The sequence below is a fragment of the Coregonus lavaretus genome, assembly GCF_964263955.1.
Source record: "Coregonus lavaretus genome assembly, chromosome: 13".
Lineage (NCBI taxonomy): Eukaryota > Metazoa > Chordata > Actinopteri > Salmoniformes > Salmonidae > Coregonus > Coregonus lavaretus.
In genome coordinates this window covers 23,121,091-23,144,090 of record NC_140000.1, presented here as the reverse complement: position 1 = coordinate 23,144,090, position 23,000 = coordinate 23,121,091, and the positions used below count along the sequence as shown (strand labels likewise).

Below are 23,000 nucleotides of genomic sequence, written 5' to 3'. Positions count from 1 at the left end.
TTATTTGTTTGTTACATAAATGTGAACTAACAACTTCTTAAACTGTGGACAATTGACGGTATCATAAATGGTGTGGAAATGTGACAGGGTATCTTTTTTTGGTGAATTAGTAAAGGACTATGGGCAAAGTGCGGTATCTTCCACTTTCACCTCATTCTTTCTCTCATTCTCTCTCTCTCTCTCTCTCTCTCTCTCTCTCTCTCTCTCTCACTCTCTCTCTCTCTCTCTCTCTCTCTCTCTCTCTCTCTCAGTAGGCATCTTTTTATGGAACTGACATTCCTAGAGTAGTCGAAACAGAAGCCCTTGTTTAGGAGCAACCCTCCCACCCAATCCCTTTTTTCATCTTCCTAGTTTTGGAGCCTGAGTTCAAAGGTCGAGACCCCCTCCAGCTTCAGAGACATGTCAGGTCATGCTAGCACATAGCATTCCCTGTATAGCCCCCCTGGAAAAGGCCCACTGACTCTAGGTTGTGGCAGGCCTCTACACAATAGGTGTGAGTAAGTGTGTGTCTTTGAAAGATAGTCGGTTGAAAATGTTTAAAGGCTTTTGGGAGAAAGTGTCCATGTGTTTAGAATGTTTTATGTGTCGTTTTTCAACCCAAGTCCTAATATCAGTAGTTAGAATAACTTAATTATTATAGACTTAAACTTGATTAAAATTAATTGTTTAAGAACTATTAACTCCTTATCTATATAACTATAACAAGCTTGATCATATGTCATAGCTTCCTATTTGGACTAAATGTACAGGAAGTTAGTGAGCTTGTTCGTTAAAAATGTACAAAACAAATTAACGTAGGAATAAATGAAATAGGAAACATAAAACTGAAAAGCATAAGATGGAACTGAATTGAAATAAGCAGTGAATGCTCTAAAACCAACACAGTCATTTATCCAGGGGTCAAAGTTGAACTGATAACAAAATATGTGTTAAATCAAAATAACCATTTTAGGGAGCGTCTTACTGGTTTTATAAAGGTCATGAGACTTAGCAGGGACTTAATTTATGTCATAACATAGCTTGCTCAGCAAAATGGCAACAACTTCATAATCACTGCAAAAAAAGGATGAGGAATTAGCTTGGGATGGACAAACAGGGGGGAAATGGAGTGGGGAAACGAGTGACCCCTTCCAACATATAAACAAATAACTAAATAAATCCTAAGGACACTGGGGTGAGGGAAGCAACCCCTACGGGGTCAGTGCAGGAACAGATAAATCTCCCTTAAAGACGCCATGCTTCTCCATGGTTAACCTCTTAATCAACCCCAATCGGCCAAAGGAAACAGCAAAGCCTAAAAACTGTCAGCTCAGACCACTATAAAAAGTAAACATGCTCACACATTCCCTTTGACACACACACACAAACAAACACACACAAACACACGTTCCCTTGGATTTTCATTTATGTCTGTCTCTGTGTTAGCCTAGTTCTTGAAAACTACACTCCATGTAACTAGTTGAACTTGATCACATAAATAGAGAGTCCAAACACCACTTCTTGTCTCTCTAAGGGGATTAGCGAGGCCCTGTCGAACTGGTCATTCAGGTCACACTTCTATTTTCACCCCACACTCAGCTTACATACCTGATCAGTTTATGGACACCTTTCTGAAATGGGTCATATTTAGCATAGCCAGAAGAAGCATTGCATTGTGGGCCTCTGGCATTGTCAGAGCCTCCATAAATGACTTTGCATGTTCTAGGCAATCCCATGCGGTCATGTTTACCCCCCCCCCCCCCCCCCCCCCCCCCCTTATCCCTTAAACCCAAACCTGACCGCCAGTTGCTGTGGTCATCTGTCACTTAAACATGCAAAGGTATTGGTTCATTCATTTAGGACTAATTCATTTGACATGGGTTAGGTTGGTATGAGCTGCCATACCAATTTCAATCATCAAGTTACAGCTAAATAACAACAAAAATTACCCTAATTTATATTCAGAAATACAATCAGAAGTTGTATTGTCATCTTAGTAAGCAATTATCAAAGGTCGTTCAAATCAGGTCTCTTTATAGGTGTCACATCTTTACCTGCATTGACCCTTTTTTGCACTGCCTCTCTTGCACTGACTATGTACACACACTGGACTCTACCCACCCACACACACACACACACACACACACACACATGCACACCACATATGTCCACACACACATAACATGTACACACATGCATACTGACGCCACACACACATTCACACCACACCCACTCACACACACACACATAGCCTATACACTTTCACACTCACTACATATGCTGCTGCTACTATCTATTATCTATCCTGTTGCCTAGTCACTTTATCCCTATCTATATGTACATAGCTTCCTCAATTACCTTGTACCCCTGCACATCCAATCGGTACTGGTACTCCTTGTATATAACCATGTTATTTTTCTCATTGGTATTCTTAATCACTGTGTAATTTATTCCTTGTGTCAATATTTTGTTTTATTTTATTTTGTATCTTTATCTTAACTCTGCATTGATAGAAAGGGACTCATAAGTAAGCATTTCACTGTTAGTATACACCTGTTGTTTATGAACCGTGTGACAAATAAATAAAAATAGAATTTGATGGATCATTTTTATGCATTCTAATTAATCTGCCATGGAAACTGATCCAATTTCACAAGTTCCAAATGTCAACAGTTCACTTAAGTCAATGAAAACACAATTTACAACTAGTATTGGTCTATCTACTTATGTTGAAGAATGAAGGAGGAGGAGTACATATAATATGCATTAAAAAATGTTGAACAATTTTGGTTGAACCTCATTAAATGTTGCTTTGCTCAATGAAATGTATTGGAAAACTCCTCCAGCCTTCCTCATAAGCCTTCAGTGTATCGAATTACACCCTAATTATTAGGCCCCCAAACCAAAAAGTGCCCTTGGTCACTAGCCTATAGCCCATGGAATGCTCTAATAGCGAGTCAAGGGGCTAATTGGAAGACAGGTAAGGTTACATGTGACAACAATTATGCCTAGCGCGAGGCCAACTTTTTCGCCCGGGGCACTTGAAGCACTGCACTCAACTTGGCTAAAAGCTAAGTGGGGTCCCTTCCTCTTCGCGCTTTTTTCCTTTGGGGAAATCACTTCAACGTTAATGAAGTTTTTCCGTTCCCGTAGCTTATTTCTGTGAATGTGAATAACCCAGGCTGCATTTCGTTTATACTATAGGCCTACTGAATATTTGGTTTTACGCATGGTTGTCAAACCAACCTGCACCTGCAATAGGTTGTCTAATGACATTGTAATGAAGATATTTTAATGATGAGTTATCCTCATTATTGAAAAACTAAAAATCATAAAAGCAAAATGTGTGTAGCTTTGCATTTCTGAAAGTGCACAAAGCCTTCACGACACACATTGTTCGGTATGTTCTGGTACAACGGTTCAAACAGCATAGTTTGAACAGTTGTACAGTCAGAATAGTTTTAACGAGTTAATGTCATTTCCATTTGCGACAATTTATTGGCGGTATGCGAGCTGACTTTTGGCGCACACCGGTTGGGGACAATTAGGGATTATTTCCCTCTGCATGTTATGACACGTCTGGGGAAAGAAATCTACTCACTGATCTGTTGCGAGAATACATACAATGTTGATGTTGTCAGAATTGTCAGGCTTAAATGCTGTTATCAACATCTGACATTTCAGGCCGGAGTTAGAAAATATGAAATTGTGTTTGAGTTAGGCCTATAGCCTACCTTCGATATTGACTATGTTCAAGTCACAAACAAGTGGCTGTTACCTATACTACTATTAATCAGTGGTGGAAAAAGTACCCAATTGTCATACTTGAGTAAAAGTAAAGATACCTTAATAGAAAAAGACTCAAGTAAAAGTGAAAGTCACCCAGTAAAATACTACTTGAGTAAAAGTCTAAAAGTGTTTGGTTTTAAATATACTTAAGTATCAAAAGTAAATGTAATTGCTCAAATATACTTAAGTATCAAAAGTAAAAGTAAAGTATAAATAATTTAAAATGTCTTATATTAAGCAAACCAGACAGCATGATTTTCTTGTTTTTTAAATTTACAGATAGCCAGGGGCACACTCCAACACTCAGACATAATTTACAAACGAAGCATGTGTGTTTAGTGAGTCCGCCAGATCAGATGCAGTAGGGATGGCCAGGGATGTTCTCTTAATAAGTGTGTGAAAGGACAATTTTCCTATCCTGCTAAGCATTCAAAATGTAACGAGTACTTTTGGGTGTCAGGGTAAATGTATGGAGTAAAAAGTAAATTATTTTCTTTAGGAATGTAGTGAAGTAAAAGTAAAAGCTGTCAAAAATAGTAAAGTAAAGTACAGATACCCCAAAAACCTACTTAAGTAGTACTTTCAGGTATTTTTACTTAAGTACTTTACACCACTGCTATTAATATCCCATGACCCAGGCCTAGGTCATCAAATTCCGCAGAGTGAAAGGTTGAAAACCTTGACTATTTCAGCTGAGTTTACTTTTAGTCTTCACATGGGATTCTGCTGCTGTCAATCACAATGGTCTTACTACTCCTCAAATGACAGATCAGGACCTGTCTGGAAAAATAATTAGGTCCCTGCTGTTTTCAGCTTGAAAACCCCATTAGAGAAAAACACAGTAGTCATCGTTAATTACTGCTATGGCCTTTTGTGCATTGAGATCCAGATGGCAAGTTTAGCTGCACAACAAACTGACAAAATTAACACTCCATATGTGTCTCTTGGTGAGAAGTTTGTCACCTTGGTTTGGAACAATCGATAATCTTACTGTGAAAACTGTATAGCTTTCAGCACGTGGGCATAACATTAAACATTCAGAATTGCATTGTGGTATCAGTAGGATATACAAGTAATTAAAACATTTTTAGAAAAGTAAATTAAAGTGGGGATGATTGAGTTGAAATGGCCATCAAATAAACAATGAAAATAAAAGCTACGTTTGAGTGGAAAAGTTTATAAACACTGATGTTTGAGGACATATTTGACATAGGCCTATTACTTTGATAAATATATTTGACCCTTTGAGTGAGGCCTAACAGTTTTGTTTTTAGATATAAAAAAATCAAGATCTATGTCTACATTGATTATTGTATACAGCTACACTCCGTTATACAGTAATGACACAGCTACTCTATCAATCAGAACATACTGTATAGCTAATCGGCGGCTGCCCAATTGGAGAGTGCCTTACTTCTTAAGCCTCCCCTGGCCAATTGAATCTGTCCGTTCATGCGTAAATCCATTCTCAATGAGAGGAGGGGTCATGCCTTATATGGTAGTTCTGGCCTTATATGGGGGGTGGGGGGGCTACAAGCACGGCTGTTTAGTGTCACTTTCACCAAATTCTAACTATGATTTTCAGAGATGGGACCGACAGCCGACGGGTGAAGTACATGATTGGCAAAGATATCTGCTTGTAAACATACTGCATCTACCACAGAGCACTCCATCCATGGTTTATCGACGTTTCTTTTCAGACCTCATCGTGGCGCACAATATTAGAGGAACGAAAGCAACTTTACTTTCTGGATCGCACGTCTGTATGAGTTTACAAGACAACTTCGATCACATAATTGCGTAGAACTATGGTTAGTATTGTGTTTTTGGGATTGAGAGAAGATTTTGATTTAGTTCAGTTCGAAAATTAACTACAATAAGATTCGAAGCAGTCAATATTCATGAAAATGACACTTTAACGACCACTTCTCCAGTGTGTACATGCTGTATTGATAGTCGACTTTTCAAATACACTCAACGTTTTTGAGAGAGCGTGTTTATGGATTTCTGCGCAGAGCAGAACACTGGCAGTAGGCTACATTCTTAAGTAATAGTCATGTTGATACCGTGCTGTCTTCGTAAACTTTGATAGAAGTTTACAGAAGATACGTTTATGACAGGGACATTTGATTAACTAGAGAAAATCTATTTGAGAATATATTAAATACTTTTTGGAGGAAGTGGGAAGCGCCTTTTCGCCCTGCCTTGTTTTCCTAAGACGTCAGAACGGATTCTTATCTCCTCCCCGCGCTACGGAATTGGACTCGTATCTGTTGTTTAACCAAAGTGTTTTAGGATAGCATGGCAATGGTAGTAAACCAGTGGCAAGAGAACATTTCGGCGGATCCCGGGTCCCAGCTCCAGATTTGCAGTCAGGAGCCCGGCGGGACACCGGGAACCCCCTCTGGTTCAACCCCAGGGAACGATGCACTTTCCGGGGACAAGATCCCCAACGTGGACTGCATGGTGTGTGGGGATAAGTCCAGTGGCAAGCATTACGGCCAATTCACCTGCGAGGGCTGTAAAAGCTTCTTCAAGCGTTCGGTGCGACGGAACCTCAGTTACACATGCCGGGGGAATCGCGACTGTCCCATCGACCAACATCATCGGAACCAGTGTCAGTACTGCCGACTGAAGAAGTGCCTCAAAGTCGGCATGAGAAGAGAAGGTAAGACAGGATTTGAGATTCGGTGAAGACTGTAGCCTTTATGTAAATGTTGTAAACTAATAAAATGATCAAATTGGGTTTTGGCGGACATTTGGTTTCAAGAATGTCGTTGCGTATAGTTGAAACCATATAGCGCTTTAACGATGGATATCCCTGTCTTATATATTTCCCTCTTCTATCAGTCATAGTTATCCTAAAAGCAATTGTAGTCTGCTGTAACGCAATGCTTGTTGTTTCAGATCGCCTACCCTTTTATTCCCTATTCAGTCCATAGTATGCAGTTATTTTTCTCCCCTTGGAAAAGGGCTCTCTTTGTTTCCCAATTAATTCTGGTGTTTGCTCCCCGACACCCTATCCGCTACAAGAGGGCCCGCTACATGTATTGTATTGTGCATGATTAAGAACGGGTCAATTAGTGCGAAAGATGAACAGTGGCAACGTGTTCGCAAAGCACTGCGTTTCACTTTTAATCAGTCAGCTAGGATCTTGCTGCGTCATGTTCAATCAGACGAGTTGTGTTAATTATAACACGCGAACCAGACACTCGAAATCCTCACAAAATCTCTGCACATGCATGTCTCCATGCTGGACGTTGCTATTGTTGTACTCTGTATTTTATGCATTGCCCACCAACAATACTAAATTTCTCTAATCATAAATGCATGCATCGCTATGCAGTGTAGCCTACTCTGGAGTAAACCTTGTTAGCATATTGCAATAGGTTTTATCGCAAATTATATACTGTAATTCTTGATCAACCTGGCCACTCAAGCTGTTGTGGATACTCCAAAAGGTCCCTATGATATGACCATAAACAGTGCAAATAGTGGCACAAACAGTACTCAACAGGAAGCACGCTGTGTTGAACTTCCAGTGTGAGTGTGTCAAGCAGGCAGGCCTATTACAAACGAGGTCTTGAATACAGTAGCCTCCGTCGTAATAAACGATTCAAAACATTTTAGGTGGAAATACCCGTCCTATCGCCGAAAAGAATCATTCAAGGGATCTCGTTAGTGTGCTAGTGTGTACACTGTACACAGTTCATGTAAAGCACTGCAGGGTAAATTTAGTCGGCCATGCCCCTTTCTGACTGAATGAACCCGAGGAAATCGCCTGACACACCGAAGTCTGTTGACCTTTCATCAACATAAACATGCTCAATATGTTATCAGACCATTATTTGGCTACATTATATATTAACTACTGCAGATAACATTTTGAAAGGGATTTGTTAAGCTATGCTACTATTATATGGTCTAGACTAATATTCAGCATAAACACGATTAAAAAATCTATAACTCTTTCAAGTGTTGATTAAATTGGTACTGGTATATCATACGCAAAACAGACTCGTCCTCATCGTGGATTATAAACCTAGATACGTGTCCTCGTAAATCTCAGTGCATTTGAGGAAAATGTAAAAAAATCGCACTTCTTTAAAATGTTGAAAGTGTTGGTTTTAAAGCCCTGGGCATAAGTATTTTGGATATACCTAATTTTCTAATTGACTTTAAATCAATAATTATAATTGAAATGTTATGCAGAGTTGTGTTGTACCACAACCAAGTGTTAGCAATGCTTTGAAACGGCAACCTTTGTCAGATAGTACATCAAACATATTTCATTGTTTTCTTTAGGCCTACCAATAATTAGGTTTTCAAACACCAAAAGAAAATCAAATGAACTTTTTAGTCAGACTGTAATAACCAAAATAAACTCCAGTTATAGAGGCATTATTTGCTGTGAAATAGGCTACATATTTGTTTCTAACTCGGCAATAGGGCCTAAGATAAAGTCCTGCTAACAATTTGCCCTGAAAAGTTCAGAGGTAGCCTAATGGTGGGGATAATTCATACTAAAAGCACCAATTGTACACATTTAAATGCAGCATTGCAATCACATTAAAAGCTTACTGGTAGCAGCGAGGAAGCAGTAAGACTACACACCCAAATCTCCTATTCGTCTTCCCCAGAGGTCATACATAAGTCATGTTACTTCTACATAATGCAACAGGGTCGGCTGACAAGAGGAGTCCATTGGGCTTTCTGAGTTATAATCCGTGTGAATTTTGGAACATTTTGGAAATACACAAATGTACATTTTTGCCCCGTATATGGATTTGAAGTAATCTCAAATTGATTGTTGGAACTATCAATAATTAACTTTGTAATAGTTATTCACAAACGTGTGTTTGCTCTTGGGTTAAAGCAGAGGGCAAATACTGAGGACTATCACTTCTATAACAGTCATCAGAAATATCTTCTTTCATTTTCCAAAATATAAAGAAACCACTACAAGGTATTGCCTACTTGTGTTATGCAAGCCAGGCACAAAATAATAATCTAAATATCACGCTATTCTCGACACATGGATTGGTAACCAGTATTCATGGATGCCAAGGGAAGCAAGGCGTCCCAAAAAATGTACCAAGAAAAATAAATATACTGAACAAAAATATAAATACAACATGTAAAGTGTTGGTCCCATGTTTCATGAGCTGAAATAAAATATCCCAGAAAATTTCCATATGCACAAAAAGCTTATTTCTCTAAAAAAAATTTACACACATTTCTTTACATCCATGTTAATGAGCAAATCCCCCTTTGCCAAGATAATCCATCCACCTGACAGGTGTGGCATATCAAGAAGCTGATTAAACAGCATGATCATTACACAGGTGCACCTTGTGCTGGGGACAATAGATCCCGACCTGTGGAATCGTCTGAGACCAGCCACACGGACAGCTGATGCAACTGAGGAGTATTTCTGTCTGTAATAAAGCCCTTTTGTGGGGAAAAACTCAGTATGATTGGCTGAGCCTGGCTCCCAAGTGGGTGGGCCTATGCCTTTCCAGGCCCACCCCATGGCTGCGCCCCTGCCTAGTCATGTGAAATCCATAGATTAGGGCCTAATTTATTTATTTCAATTGACTGATTTCCTTATATGAACTGTAACTCAGTAAAATTGTTGAAATTGTTGCATGTTGCCGGTACTGGCAATGATTATAAAGGCGATTCTGATCCAACCATGAATTCATACATTGTTCCCTTGGCCTGAGAGGATGGAAGTTCAATATGTAGCTAGATGTAAAAGGCTAATGTTAAGTAGCATGTTGCCCATGAAAGGAAGTTAGACTAGCGAGCAAACATTTTAGCCAGGTAGCCTAGGACAACAAAAAATAAAAGCATATACTGTATGACAAAGTGATAGACTATTTCATCAACATGAAAGAGAGGAGGATGGCATTGGCCTTTCTCTACAAGTAGGGTGAGTCAACATGTTTTTTCTACTTGCACGAATGCGCACGCACGTGCACACATACACACACACACACACACACACACACACACACACACACACACACACACACACACACACATAAATCAGAACCATGGACAGCCACATCATATTTAGCTTACGATGATTGGACTAAATCATTTTTGGTATCTTTTAGTTGTCACTGTATTACACTAAGCATAGGTGATTTGATGATGTTGAAATGTTGAAGTTGAAATGGTGCTGGAATAGTGGAGGCAGCTCCTGTTTTCTTTGCGATTTGCGGTAACTCTCCGTGGTTCTAAATCAATAGTTGTTTAGTGGTCCGAAATGTCGGAAACATTAACTGCTTGACCATGCTGTAGGTCATGTAACTGTTTGTTACATGCAATATGCTTTGTGGACTTCACCGGACAGAGGTTGCTCTCTGGTTTTGTGATTAAACAAAGGTGTGGTTGAATTTATTCTGCCACTGTCTCTTCTTATTGTCTTGGCCTTTAGGCCTATATATCACGGTCGCAAGGCAAATGAACTAACAGGTTAAATAGCAAACAAAGCAATTATCACAACACATAGGTTGTAATATGGCTTCTTTTCTGGCTTCCACAGTGATTTTACCCACGCACCGCTACTGTTGGTAACATGCGTAAAAGTAACGTATTGATGGTGTAGGAGGATTCTGCCAGTGAAAACAAACAAATAGAGCAGAATATCAGCAACAAAGCATAGAAAAACAAACCTGACAGGTTATGTTTGTGGTTAGGCGGGCCTTTCTTGTCGACCAAGTTGGTGCCCTGCATCTCCCGTCCCGCTCCAAAAATGCACCACTCCCTAATGGCAAAATTCTGTAAAACATGGCAACGTTTTAGTAAGGTACAAAAAGTGAGTGAGTAATTTAACCAATCTATGCAGTAACTTGCTCCAAAATGTACTACATATACATCTGCATTATTTAAGACAAGTGTCACATTCGCTGGTGTTGTATGTGTCTAATTTAGGAGTGTTATTTGGACAGCCCAGCTGATATTTTGGTTGACCCTTAGTGTGTAACTTGACTGAGAGGTCACTCTATTTCAGCCCACATAGATATCTAATATCTCGTGTTAAGGTAGATTTATACTTAACAGTCATGTAAAAGGTCATATTTACCTCTTCACTGCTCTACCTGTTTGGCACCTCTGGCATCTCCTCTACTCTCCATGTTTCTCAATGACATTCCTGCTTAGAGTAGAACACTGGTTTAAGGTATAAGGAAGTTGTGAGGGACAGAGAGACAGTGAACGTGCACAACTGGCTGACAGTTCCTTGGGCTAGTTGGGAGTGAAGTGCATATCATGTTCTGCTGTCGGAATTTTCCGTATGCGCTCCTCTGACCTTAGTGAGACCAAAAAAGACCAATATAGACTGTGATGTTGGTCAAATTCACACGTTAGAAGAACACACCATATACTTGACACATTCACAATTTTACGTTCACAACTAACATTCCCTACCAGCTACCACACATAGTGACATGGGCACAGATACCAACTCACATAGTGACATGCACCCAGAGATTGGCATGGGCAGGCACACTGTCCACTAGAGTACATACTCTAGATCAGAGGTCTCTAACCTTTTCTAGCATGAGAGCTACTTTTTAAAAATGAAACGTGTGGCGAGCTACTTATTTTTTTCTAGCTATATTTTCTGTCAATATACCTGGTAAAATAAAGGTTAATAAACAACTCTAAGGGGGGTCCTATAGAATCTGTTATTCTTTTCCCAAATTCTATTTTTATATATTTTTTTCACTCTCAAAATTGCAATTGTTCATAGAGAAACAACGAAATTGGATGTTCTGAGTCCATGTCAATGCTTAAATCAAATCAGAATACCATTTTTTTTAGGTCTGGAATAAAACAAAACAAAAATGTGGGGGTGTAATTCCCCTTTAGTTGTGTATCTGGCCCTTTAATTGTGCATCTGGCCCTTTAATTGTGCATCTGGCCTTTTAATTGTGCATCTGGCCCTTTAATTGCACATCTAGCAAGTGAGGATTGTGCCATCTAATGTGCTGGTCTAGTGATGGTTCTATACCGCTAATGCTCATTTCATGGCAAAGTTTTAAAATAACAAATAATAGATACAAATTATATACTTACTCATGATATACTTCTTCCAGGTATGCCTACTTTGCAGTTAACATTTAATTGAGAAGGTTTGGGGGAAAGTATTTCTGTCAACCTACAAGACGGTTATCACATCAACTGGCTACACACGGAGTGACAAACGCACGCACCACACAGACAGACAGGGGCAATATTGCTGTAAATTAATTGGCAGATATTGTGTTAGGTTTGGCTTTTTAAGCCAATAGTGGCTAACCAGAGGTGGGATAATGTCAATGTTGCATTGATTAGATAGTAGCTGGGAGCTTGCGGTGTCTGATACTTGTGAGATTTGTTTATGACAGTTTGCCGTGGAACACGTGAAAATTGCATGTACTTTCAGAATTGTTTGGCGAGCTACTCATAGGTGGGCTGCGAGCTACTGGTATCTTGCGGTCGACCTGTTGGAGACCCCTGCTCTAGATTGTTCATAGTAAATACATAGTTACGACTGTTCATAGACAGAACATTCAAAGACAGATTATCTCCATTGTGACTCCTAGTGTGTGTCCCTCAATGGTAAATAACACAGGGAAAGTCCTGGATATTGATATTCAGTTACTCATACATAGGATTATGAAACACATCACTCTATATGAGACTCGCTGCTACAGCCATTGACCCTTGGTTCACACAGACCAAATACAGAGACAGATATACTGTAGGTCAACGAGAACCAGAAACGAAACATTAATAATGGACATGTTCAAGGCAAAGTCCAAATGTGAGGTTGACTCTCTATTGAGTAAATACCACGGCTCGCTAAATGACTGCCTTTATTGACTAATCCATGCATGTTGTCCAGCTTGTATGAGCAGGCAATCAAAAACCTAGACTAGTTTACCCCCTAAACCCTGGCCTGCTAAAACATTCCCCTATTACAATACTGTCATAGTTTATTGACATGTTAGAATAGGTCTCTTTACGTAAAGCTACTAGGCTAATTCACTCTCCCCAGTCCAAGGTGGCTGCCATTATTCATTGACAGAAAGCAGCCTCCATTGAAGTGATAGGCCACAAAGAGACCATAGAGCTGAGGCACTAGTCGTTTCACATTCTGATATCCCCAAGGCTAGGATTTAATATTTTAGAGGAGGGGATGTGTGTGGAGGACTAGAGTTCACTCTGCAGAGATGGGCTTCGTTTGACACCTCAAGGTGAATAGACTCACATTGCATGTCATACTGTCATATTTCTCTGTTGAGTCGCTCATTTTCTCTCTTGTCTGTACAATAGCCAGGCTAGCCTATTGCCACAATATGAAAGGCTAGCCTTTACAGTAAGTCTAGCGTTATCCATATCCATGTCCATTGTTACATTTTGAAGTATCGTATTGTTTTTGAGTCCAGGTGACTTTACACCAATTTTCTTGAGAAACAGCCATTGAGTGTTTAACTAAATGTAATGAAAATGATTGAGTCGCTTGTATAGTATAGCTTGTTGTGTGATCTCTTCCATTGTAGAAATAGATAGACTAGAGAGATGGGTGAGTAGAGAGATGGATAGAAAGCCAGAGCACTCCTCCATGCAGGGTGCATTTCTGTTATTAATTCATATCTGCTTCATCAAAGCAGCGCCAACGTGACTGGGTGGATATTAAAGGGGCTACGTTTGCAGCTAATGTGTCTGAGCGTCCTCACAGGAAGCTCTCTCCATCTCTGTCTGTCTGTCTCGCTCTTTTTCCTTGTCTCTTTACCCCTTCTCTATCCCTTTCCATACAATATCATACTTCACTCTGCCTCCTTCCCTCTTCCTCGCTCCCATTGTCTATTTCAGGGGTTCCCAAACGTTTTCACTCGAGGCCCCCCTTCCAGCATTGGGGAACATCCCGCGTCACCCCACTCCCCATATATTTTATTGTATATATTTTTTTGGGGGTGGGGGAGTGGTCTATTTCACATCATCCCCCTATTTCTTAATTCTCTACTCTTACACTCACCTTCATTCTCAACCTCTTTTTTTCTCTCCTTTCCTCTCACCCTTTCTTCCTCTCTTTCTTTCCACGTCTTTCTCACAGCCTTGGCCCCCCTTCCTCTGTGTATTTGTAGTTGACTAAGGGTAAATGGTTTGACTTTTTGTCAGGGGGTTGGTGCTTCACTGTAACCCTTGCGTGCAGCGTGTGAGAGCAGTGACCCCAGAGGTCAGAGTTCAACCCAAGCTAAATGAGTCTGTGAGAAGCACAGGAATAACACATGAATGTCACATCACACACTCATCATACACTCCTCTCTGAGCGGGCTTACACAATACACACTGCTTTACTGTCCAAAATAAGCTATATTTGTGTGTCTGTGTATTTGAATATTATCTTGTGTTTTTTGTTAGCGGACCTTTAATGGACTACACAAAACCCATTATACCACTTATCTCAGTTAATGAAGAGGCTGTGCCAAATCTGTCATGCTTCTAGTGCATAACCCCCGACTATGACCTTTTACTGTAGCAGATAGTCCTTAATTGTATTTATCTACAATAGTTTGCTCAACTGTCTTGTACTTCTAGCACAGTGACTTAAGGCCAAATAAGGACAGCCTTGGTGGGATGAGGCGTGCTTAATTCCACCGCCACACACTCTCTGTGACGGCGTTTTTTAAATGTCATGGCTGAAATCGCCAAGGATACCTGTTTCGTGCCCTCTTCTCCCCTCTGCCTTATTTTTGTACCATGGGGTTAGATGTAGTGCCATGGTCTTTCTGTTTGGGGTTTTAGGCACTTTAGTTGTTTAATCCCACTGTTTGCCAGTACTTCTACTGTCAAGAGATAGTGGATTTGGTCTGTCCAATCACACTAAGCCACCGTCGACCAATTAGAAACCGGGAAATGGATTATGGCAGGCTTTAAAATCTGTCTCTACATCCCCTCTCTCTCTCTCTCTCTCTCTCTCTCTCTCCTCTCTCTCTCTCTCTCTCTCTCTCTCTCTCTCTCTCTCTCTCTCTCTCTCTCTCTCTCTCTCTCTCTCTCTCTCTCTCTCTCTCTCTCTCTCTCTCTCTCTCTCTCTCTCTCTCTCTCTCTCTCTCTCTCTCTCTCTCTCTCTCTCTCTCTCTTTCTCATCCAATGCCACTCACTATCTTTCTCCCTCTCCCTTTTACCCTATCTATGCCCTTCTCTCCCGGTCTCATTAATTTCCCTTGCTCATTCACATAGAGATGCTTTGGATGCGTCATCTCGACTCAAGCACTCAAGCACTCACACACAACCTCCTCAAAGAGGCTTTTCAAAAGACAAGTGGATGGAGTGGATTTGGCGTCTGGTGGATTATGGCATTAATCATTATGATGCATTGATTATTTTTTTTAAATTCAGATAGTCAAAACACACTAACCTCTAATGAAGGACAACCATGCTCTAAAAAAAAGTGCACTTTCAACCCGTTTAAGCTAACTGGAATCTTTTTAAAATAGTTTTTCCGGAATTTGTTCAATTCTTTTGACGTAAGGTTTTTTAGGAGTGAGTTACATGGTAATTCCCATTGTGCAATGTTGTCTCTGTACCCTATGTTGTTGTTTGCAAAAGGAGACAACATTCTTTCCCTGGGACAGGAGTTGCTTGAGTTCAAGGGAAACCAGTATTTTGAGGTCACAAACTCAAATGTTTTTTTTTTGTAATCAGTAAACTGTCTTGAAATTCTATTGACTTACTGTGTTCTTGAGTGATTTGACCTGTCCTCTTTTTGCTACACTGTAGTGTATTACATTTTCACAGCTGTTGTGTCGAAGGACAGGTGATGCTGAGTTTCAAAGTATTTTCCAAGGCCTGTCCCACCCTCTCTCGCTCTCTCTCTCTCCCCCTCTCTCCCACACTCCTTTCTCTTGCTCCATGTGCCTCTCTATGTTACCCTTTTCTATCTCTCTTTCTGTCACTACCTCTACCTTCCCTCGACACCTCTCTCTTTCTCTCCCTCTCTCTTCCTCTCCCTCCCTTTCTCATACTCTCTCTCTCTCTCTCTCTCTCTCTCTCTCTCTCTCTCTCTCTCTCTCTCTCTCTCTCTCTCTCTCTCTCTCTCTCTCTCTCCCTCGTTCTGTGTAACTGTAGATGAGTTATTAATCAGACAGCGGGGATGACTGAACAGGTGTTTTCCAAATGGGCTTTGAGCCGCCGCATCATAGCTCGGCGGGGGTGGGGGGATGTGTGCTTAGCCTCTGCGTGCCCCCTTCCCCTTCGGCTGAGCCATTTGGCAGTGGAGTGGGGGTGTTTTGGGGGGGGGGGAGCAAAGGTGTGAAGAGCCGTAGTGTCTTTACCGGCTGCTGGTTGCCATTACTCATTGATGCACGGCACCGGGGTCTGCCTGTCAGGAGACAGAGTGCTGACACATTTAGAGCCGCAGAAATTTCCCCCCGTTTCTCCACACTTTGCACCTCCAACCTCCACCGTCCTTCCTCCTCTCCCCATGCACCCGCCATGACATGTCTTTTAGCTGCGAGCCCCAGTGTGATTTGGCCCTATATATTCCCATTGAGAAAGAGCAGACTTGTCTGAGTGCCTCTAGATGGTGCTTTATGACACAGTGGTAATTGCAGCCTACTAAATGAAGGCGGTTAGTGCTGGATGCAGTCATGACGACGTGATGACAGAGAAGCTTCAGGTCCTAAATGTTACTGTAACTGTGCCAGCCTGGATTTAAATAAAGGCTAGGTGGATAGAGTACAGCCACATGAATGAATGAAATATGCAGTAGTTCTACTGTACCTACTGTACCTGCACCTGGCCAAACAATTAGCTTCTAGTACTTGAGGATTCACTTATACCCACGGCCTTTGACATATTACAAGACATATCACAGTTTTTTTGTGAGCCTTTGAAATGTCAAAAGAGGAAAAATGTATTTTGCTCATGAAAATCAAATGCCATATCTCCTTCTTAACCCTTTCTTTCTCTCTCCCTCAGCTGTCCAGAGAGGCCGCATGTCCAACTCCCAGTCCAGCCCGGGTCAGTACCTGACCAATGGCAGCGACCCTTACAACGGGCAGCCCTACCTATCTGGATTCATCTCTCTGCTGTTGCGCGCCGAGCCCTACCCCACATCCCGTTACGGGTCCCAGTGCATGCAGGGAAACAACCTGATGGGCATCGAGAACATCTGCGAGCTGGCCGCACGGCTGCTCTTCAGCGCTGTGGAGTGGGCCAAGAACATCCCCTTCTTCCCTGACCTGCAGCTCATGGACCAGGTGTGGAAGACCACCCTGATTCCTGACTAGAAACTATGCCTGACTATAATTCTTTTTTTATGCCTGACTATAATCTTTTTTTATGCCTGACTAGAAAATAGAAATGATGTATGCCTAGAGATGTGGTTTGGTCACTTTATTTGGGTAGTCCCTTATGGATGAGCTGTAGATGCTCATCACAGATATTGCCCAGAAAATATTGTCCAGAACAGATATGTCCATGTCTGCAATTGGTATGTCATGTAAAGGTTAAATTGTGGGGTCAGCAGCCTTTAAGTTTGGCCATATCATTAACACTTGCCATACTCAACCATCTGCATAAGGAAGATAAACACTGTTATCCTTATTTCCCAGAACCACCCTCTGTCAACTCTGAACTAACCAATCCTACCATAATTCCTCCCGTGCCCTAGGTGGCGCTCCTGCGCATGTCATGGAGTGAGTTGTTTGTGTTGAACGCGGCCCAGTGCTCCATGCCACTGCACGTGGCGCCCCTGCTGGCGGCTGCCGGCCTGCACGCATCGCCCATGTCTGCGGAACGCGTGGTGGCGTTCATGGACCACATCCGGGTGTTCCAGGAGCAGGTGGAGAAACTGAAGGTTCTGCAGGTGGACACGGCTGAGTACTCCTGCCTCAAATCCATTGTGCTCTTCACATCCGGTGAGTGGAGTCTGACTTTAGTGGTTTCTGTTTCTATATGTCGTTGTTTATGTCTATCTGTAGGATAGTTTGTGTTGTGTTTTGTGCGGAACTACATATTTAGGTAATGGTGGTCACTCCAGATAAGTTAGCAGACTTATAGACTCTCTACAGTATAGCATGTGGTTAACAACCAAGTGGTTAACAATGTCTTTGTAAACAATGTATCGATAATGTATGGATACCATATAAATATTATCATGGATGAACTACTTATATGAGGTAAAGAAGCGTAAATATTGGTGAAATAGCAATATAAAAACAATAGTTTGCTCATTCTTTTGTTACACCACTTTTGCCACTGGATGAGGCACAGTAGATAGTTATGGCTATTCTACGCCACCCAGAATGCTGTCAGATCTGGGATTGTGATGTGTTGAGGATTCATTGTTTATGACCCAGGGGGTGTGAGTGTGAGAGAACCCAACTCTGAGGTCTTCCACCTTTGTTTTTGTTTCCTGTCAATCGCCCTTTTCCTCGCCTCCATCGCACAGCTTGTCAGAATCACTTTGCATGTACCTAGCTCTGGCCCGCACTCTTCAGTTTGGATGGCTGAAGAACCCCTTCGCTCTTCTCTCTTTTATTTCATCACCCTCTTCTCCTTCACGCTACCATCTATTATTGAAACCAGTCAAGCAGCCTCTCCCCTTCCCTCCTCTCCAAACCCCAGCCCTCTCACCCCTGCCCCCACCACCATGCTTGAATTATTCATGGTGGGTTGCAGCGACAAGGGGGATTTGCCACAGCCCAGTCCTTGACCTACATAACCCCTGTAGCCCTGAGCATCCATGTGATCCGTCCCGCAACCCCAGCCAACACACACGCATACACACACACATGCATGTACACACAATGAGATAGACAGACTATTCGTAGACCAGGCCCCCCATCGAGACCTGCCTGCATGAGCTAACAAGGACAGACAAACTCCCAATACCCTCTCTCACCTCCGCCCTCAGACATTCCGCCCTAGATCCCAGTCACATCACCCCGAATCAAACAGTGGCCATCTTACGACCGCCACCATCCTCATCCCCAGTGTGTGTGTGTGTGTGTGTGTGTGTGTGTGTGTGTGTGTGTGTGTGTGTGCGTGTGTGTGCGCCCAAGGAGCCAGACAAAGGGAGGTCGTGCCTGTAAAGGACGCCTGTGGAGGTGTCGTGGTAGCACGTGAGGGCTCAGTCGCACAGCCAGCCCTAGCTTTGTCAGCCACTGATGCCTCACACAGACCCCAAAATGGCGGATAGCAAAGAAACTACACGCTTGCCCTCACAGTGGGAAATGTGGCAGAATTGGCAGTTATACCCCACCTGGGGCGATGGGGAGAGGGGGGAGGGGGAGGGGGGAGACCTACGACAAAAATATGAGGCACATTAATCTTTTGTTATGCGGAACTGAAGCTCAGCAGGCCGAAGTTTGCGCAGGGGGCTGATAAAAGTCTACTGTGACAAAGGGACCAGCGTGCTGGATGAATCCAAGCCCAGTGCTTCTGCTGCACACTAGAGTAAAGCACTTGGGAGAAAATTACCCTCGCTGTTCGATGCAGCCTTTAAATTAGGTTCATACTGGGGACAGAAACACTGGTACAGTAGGACTTAACGTGCAGTACAGTACCATGCAGTACACTAAATGTGACTTCGTTTTGAGTTCACCCATCTCTGACCCCATAACCACGGAGCACAGGGGGAGTGAAAAGTATCACACGCAGTCAACACACTCTCTCTGTCGTGTGAGACTCACACCAGGGACTGGTGCTAGGGGAGGTGTAAGATCAGGGACAACACCTTGACCCACAACTGAAGGCAAAGGGAATTGTATTCCACTACATAGAATGACATATTTACATAGGGATACTGACATTTCAGCTCTAATGTGTGTACGTAGCTGGACACAATTTCACATTGTATGTCAGTGTGAGGTCAACTCATCAGAACCATAATGATCCATAAACTCATCAACGCCTAACCTTCCTCTCTCCTTCTCAGATGCCATGGGCCTGTCGGATGTGGCCCACGTGGAGAGCATCCAGGAGAAGTCCCAGTGTGCCCTGGAGGAGTATGTGAGGAACCAGTACCCCAGCCAGCCCAACCGCTTCGGCCGCCTGCTCCTGCGGCTGCCCTCCCTCCGCATCGTCTCCTCGCCCGTCATTGAGCAGCTCTTCTTCGTGCGCCTGGTGGGCAAGACGCCCATCGAGACGCTGCTGCGCGACATGCTCCTCTCGGGCTCCAGCTACAACTGGCCCTACATGCCCGTGCAGCGCGACCGCCCCATCTCCCTCCACTACAATGAGAATGGGCCCTGAGGAGGACGAGTCGCCGCGGATTCAGCTTTTCATCCATCCTTCATTGACCATCCCTCAATCCCTCCCTCCATTTATCTCCTCCATCCATCCCCTGGAAGACCACCACCATTCCGCCAAAAAGAAGAACTGACCACCTGACTATCTCACCACACCCCTCCCCCATTCACCAATCCAGCCATTCACACGCCTCTTCTCCAGGGGACCACGGCCAATAGAGAGACTTGGTGGCTGCCATGGCCCCTCCTACTTCGCCTTCGCCACGTTTGAGAGGTGACACTAGACGGGCCGGCTGGCAGAATGGTTTTTGCGCCGTTCTCCTGCAGCTCTGTCGGACTCACGCCGTTAAAGACGACTTTGTCAGTCTCGGACTGGAAGCGGTGGTGGCTACTGGCGACACAGTCACTCTATTGTCAGCACTGTGCTTGAATCTAAAGGAGACGTGTCCAAGAATCTCCACTGTATGGCGATTTAGAGCAAGGCCTTTGCTGATAGAACTGCTTGACCGAGAGAGCCAGGCCCAAGGTTATTCATCAACCAATTTTTTTTAAAGAAACCAGAAGCCATTAAAAAACGATGCCAAATTTCCTCAGAATTTTCAGAAGACATGTATTGTCCGTGTGTGTGTGTATTAGCACTGTTTATAATGAGAGAAATTCATGATTGTGTCCATATGTATGTCATTGACTCATAGACATCCATGTTAAGGGGTATGTTGGGACTAGCTCAGGTTCAGGGTGGGGGGACAGGACAGACAGGTCAGACATGACAGGACAGACAGGACAGGACAGGACAGGACAGGACAGACAGGACAGGACAGACATGACACTATCAGTAGGAAACAGAGAATCACGCCTCACCCAGGGCAAAACACCTATCAACAGCCTGTACCAAAGCGGAACATGGATATTAATTGTTTGGATTATCTTTGTGGTAGTGGTGACAAAAATAACTTTTGGTTTGTCCATAATTTGACCTTTTACTTGTATTTAGATGTCAGAGGGTGTGGGAAGTTGCAAAAAAATATATTAAAAAAATAGGCACTTGCAATGTGAAACTATCCAGAACCCACACTTGACCCACTCCCATCATAAACACAGCACTGGTAGATTCTTCCTCAGCCGCCATTTTGAGGTCAAAACTACAGGGCCACTAACTGGTAATGGTCAGTGTACTTCTGCCACTGTTTCAAAGCGGAATATCATAAAAGTGGCCCTTCATAACGTCTACATAATGCTGCCATAGGAATGACATAACACATGCCAGTTAATGCCAGTTAGTTTCATGTCACAATCACATTTTATGTTTTTGTGAAAAATGAGAATTGTTATGGAGCCTGAACCAATAAGCATTTGAAAACTATAGTTGTACTTGCCTTAGAACAAGATTTTGTCACTGAGCATTTATTTTATGACTGTGCCATAATCTGAAGTTACCTGTTATGACAGGCAATATGTCCTCCATATGACATTGTCATGTAGGGTAGAGGCCACCTCAATTCAATTGTCATTCAAGCAGCATACTAGGAAATTGTATCACTAACCTCCAAAACCTCAATTAAAGTTACAATGGTCCCCTAAGAGGAGGGCATCTACTGTGATTTAGCGTAGATATTATTATGTGTTTTTGTTACCATCAATTGATGACGGGCTGTAAGGCAACATTGATTGTTGGACGACCAGTCTCTGTTTTTTAACGTGGCACTGGGGTATCAGCAACAATTATTGGGATTTGAAAGCCATTGGGACCTTGGAGAGCAGGACTGTCTGTTGATAAATTAGTTCACAGAATATTTCTATGAGAGTATGTTTTTTTCTCTATTTTTGTTTGGAAATATGGATCCATTCATTGAAATAAAAATATGTTGTTCACAGTTATTTCTCCGTCTTGTGTTGCTATGATCTCGCCACTTGTAAGACCTATGCGAACCAGCTAACATCCTACTCTATGAACGTATTACCTAATGCTGTTAAAACATGACTTGTAGATGTCATAACCAGTCATAGCCATGACTAACATTTTAGATGTTTAACTAGACTATCAAAAGTATATTCACTTCAAACACCATGACATATTCTGTCATTATGACCACAACATAATACAACTACTTTCTCTTTTACCAAAGAACAGGCGATACAAATCAGGTGATACACCAAGTCAGTATGAATTCAAGTGGCCATTTTAGACAGAGCTTATGACAGATGGCTCAAGTCATATGGGTAATTCCATGTAGTGCAGTCCATTAGGCATGAGTAGTAGTCACTCAGTGTGGTCAGTGTGTTTATCTCAAGCGTGTTTGGATATGATGGGGTACAGAGGCATGAAAATAATCTGTACTCTAAACCAATCAATGGATGAGAAACAAAGTGGGGGACTCCCCAGCTCTCACGGCAGGGTGCAGCCCAAATGTTGATACTCCCCTGCTGTTAGTGTGTGCGATAGAGTGTAAACAAACACTCTGACCTCTCACTTAATGATGTATGTGTGTGTTTGAGTCGGGGAGAAAAATAGAGGGAGAGAAAAAGAGAGAGAGAGAATCAAGAGAAAGTGTACACATGGTATTTGACCCCTCAGTTTAAGGTGGTGTGTGTGTGTGTGTGTGAGAGACAGAGACAGAGAGAGAGAGAGAGAGAGAGAGAGTGGCTTGGTGGGTGGGTACTGTATGTGTAAACAACATCTGTGGTCCTTCACTTGGAGTGGCAGCTCTGTGTCAGACTGATAAAGGTAAGAGAGAAGAGCTCACAGGTCCTCTGCCTCCCTAAAGACATTCTCCCCCCTCCCCCCTCCTCCCATCACACACCACACTACCCCACCCTGTAACCTTGTGCCCTTTACACCCCACCCCCCTCCCACCAACTGCCTTGCAGCCTTCTCCCTCCCCAGTCCCAACCCTTGCATAGCCTTGTTCTGTTCCCCTCCCCTCTCACCCTATCCCAGAATGGTGCATGTGGTGAGTAGGAGAATGACTTACGCCTTCA

The 23,000-nt window shown here is 42.6% G+C and overlaps 1 protein-coding gene across 1 annotated transcript; it reads left to right on the top strand.

The window, feature by feature from the left end:
• The first annotated feature begins 5,280 nt into the window (after window positions 1–5,280).
• LOC311140367 (nuclear receptor subfamily 2 group F member 5) lies at window positions 5,281–21,899 on the top strand. Its single transcript, XM_084175395.1, has 4 exons — window positions 5,281–6,436; window positions 16,747–17,027; window positions 17,441–17,687; window positions 19,709–21,899. The coding sequence occupies exons 1-4, from the start codon at window positions 6,070–6,072 to the stop codon at window positions 20,023–20,025; spliced, it is 1,212 nt and encodes a 403-aa protein (XP_084031521.1). The 5' UTR covers window positions 5,281–6,069; the 3' UTR covers window positions 20,026–21,899.
• The last annotated feature ends 1,101 nt before the right edge of the window (window positions 21,900–23,000 follow it).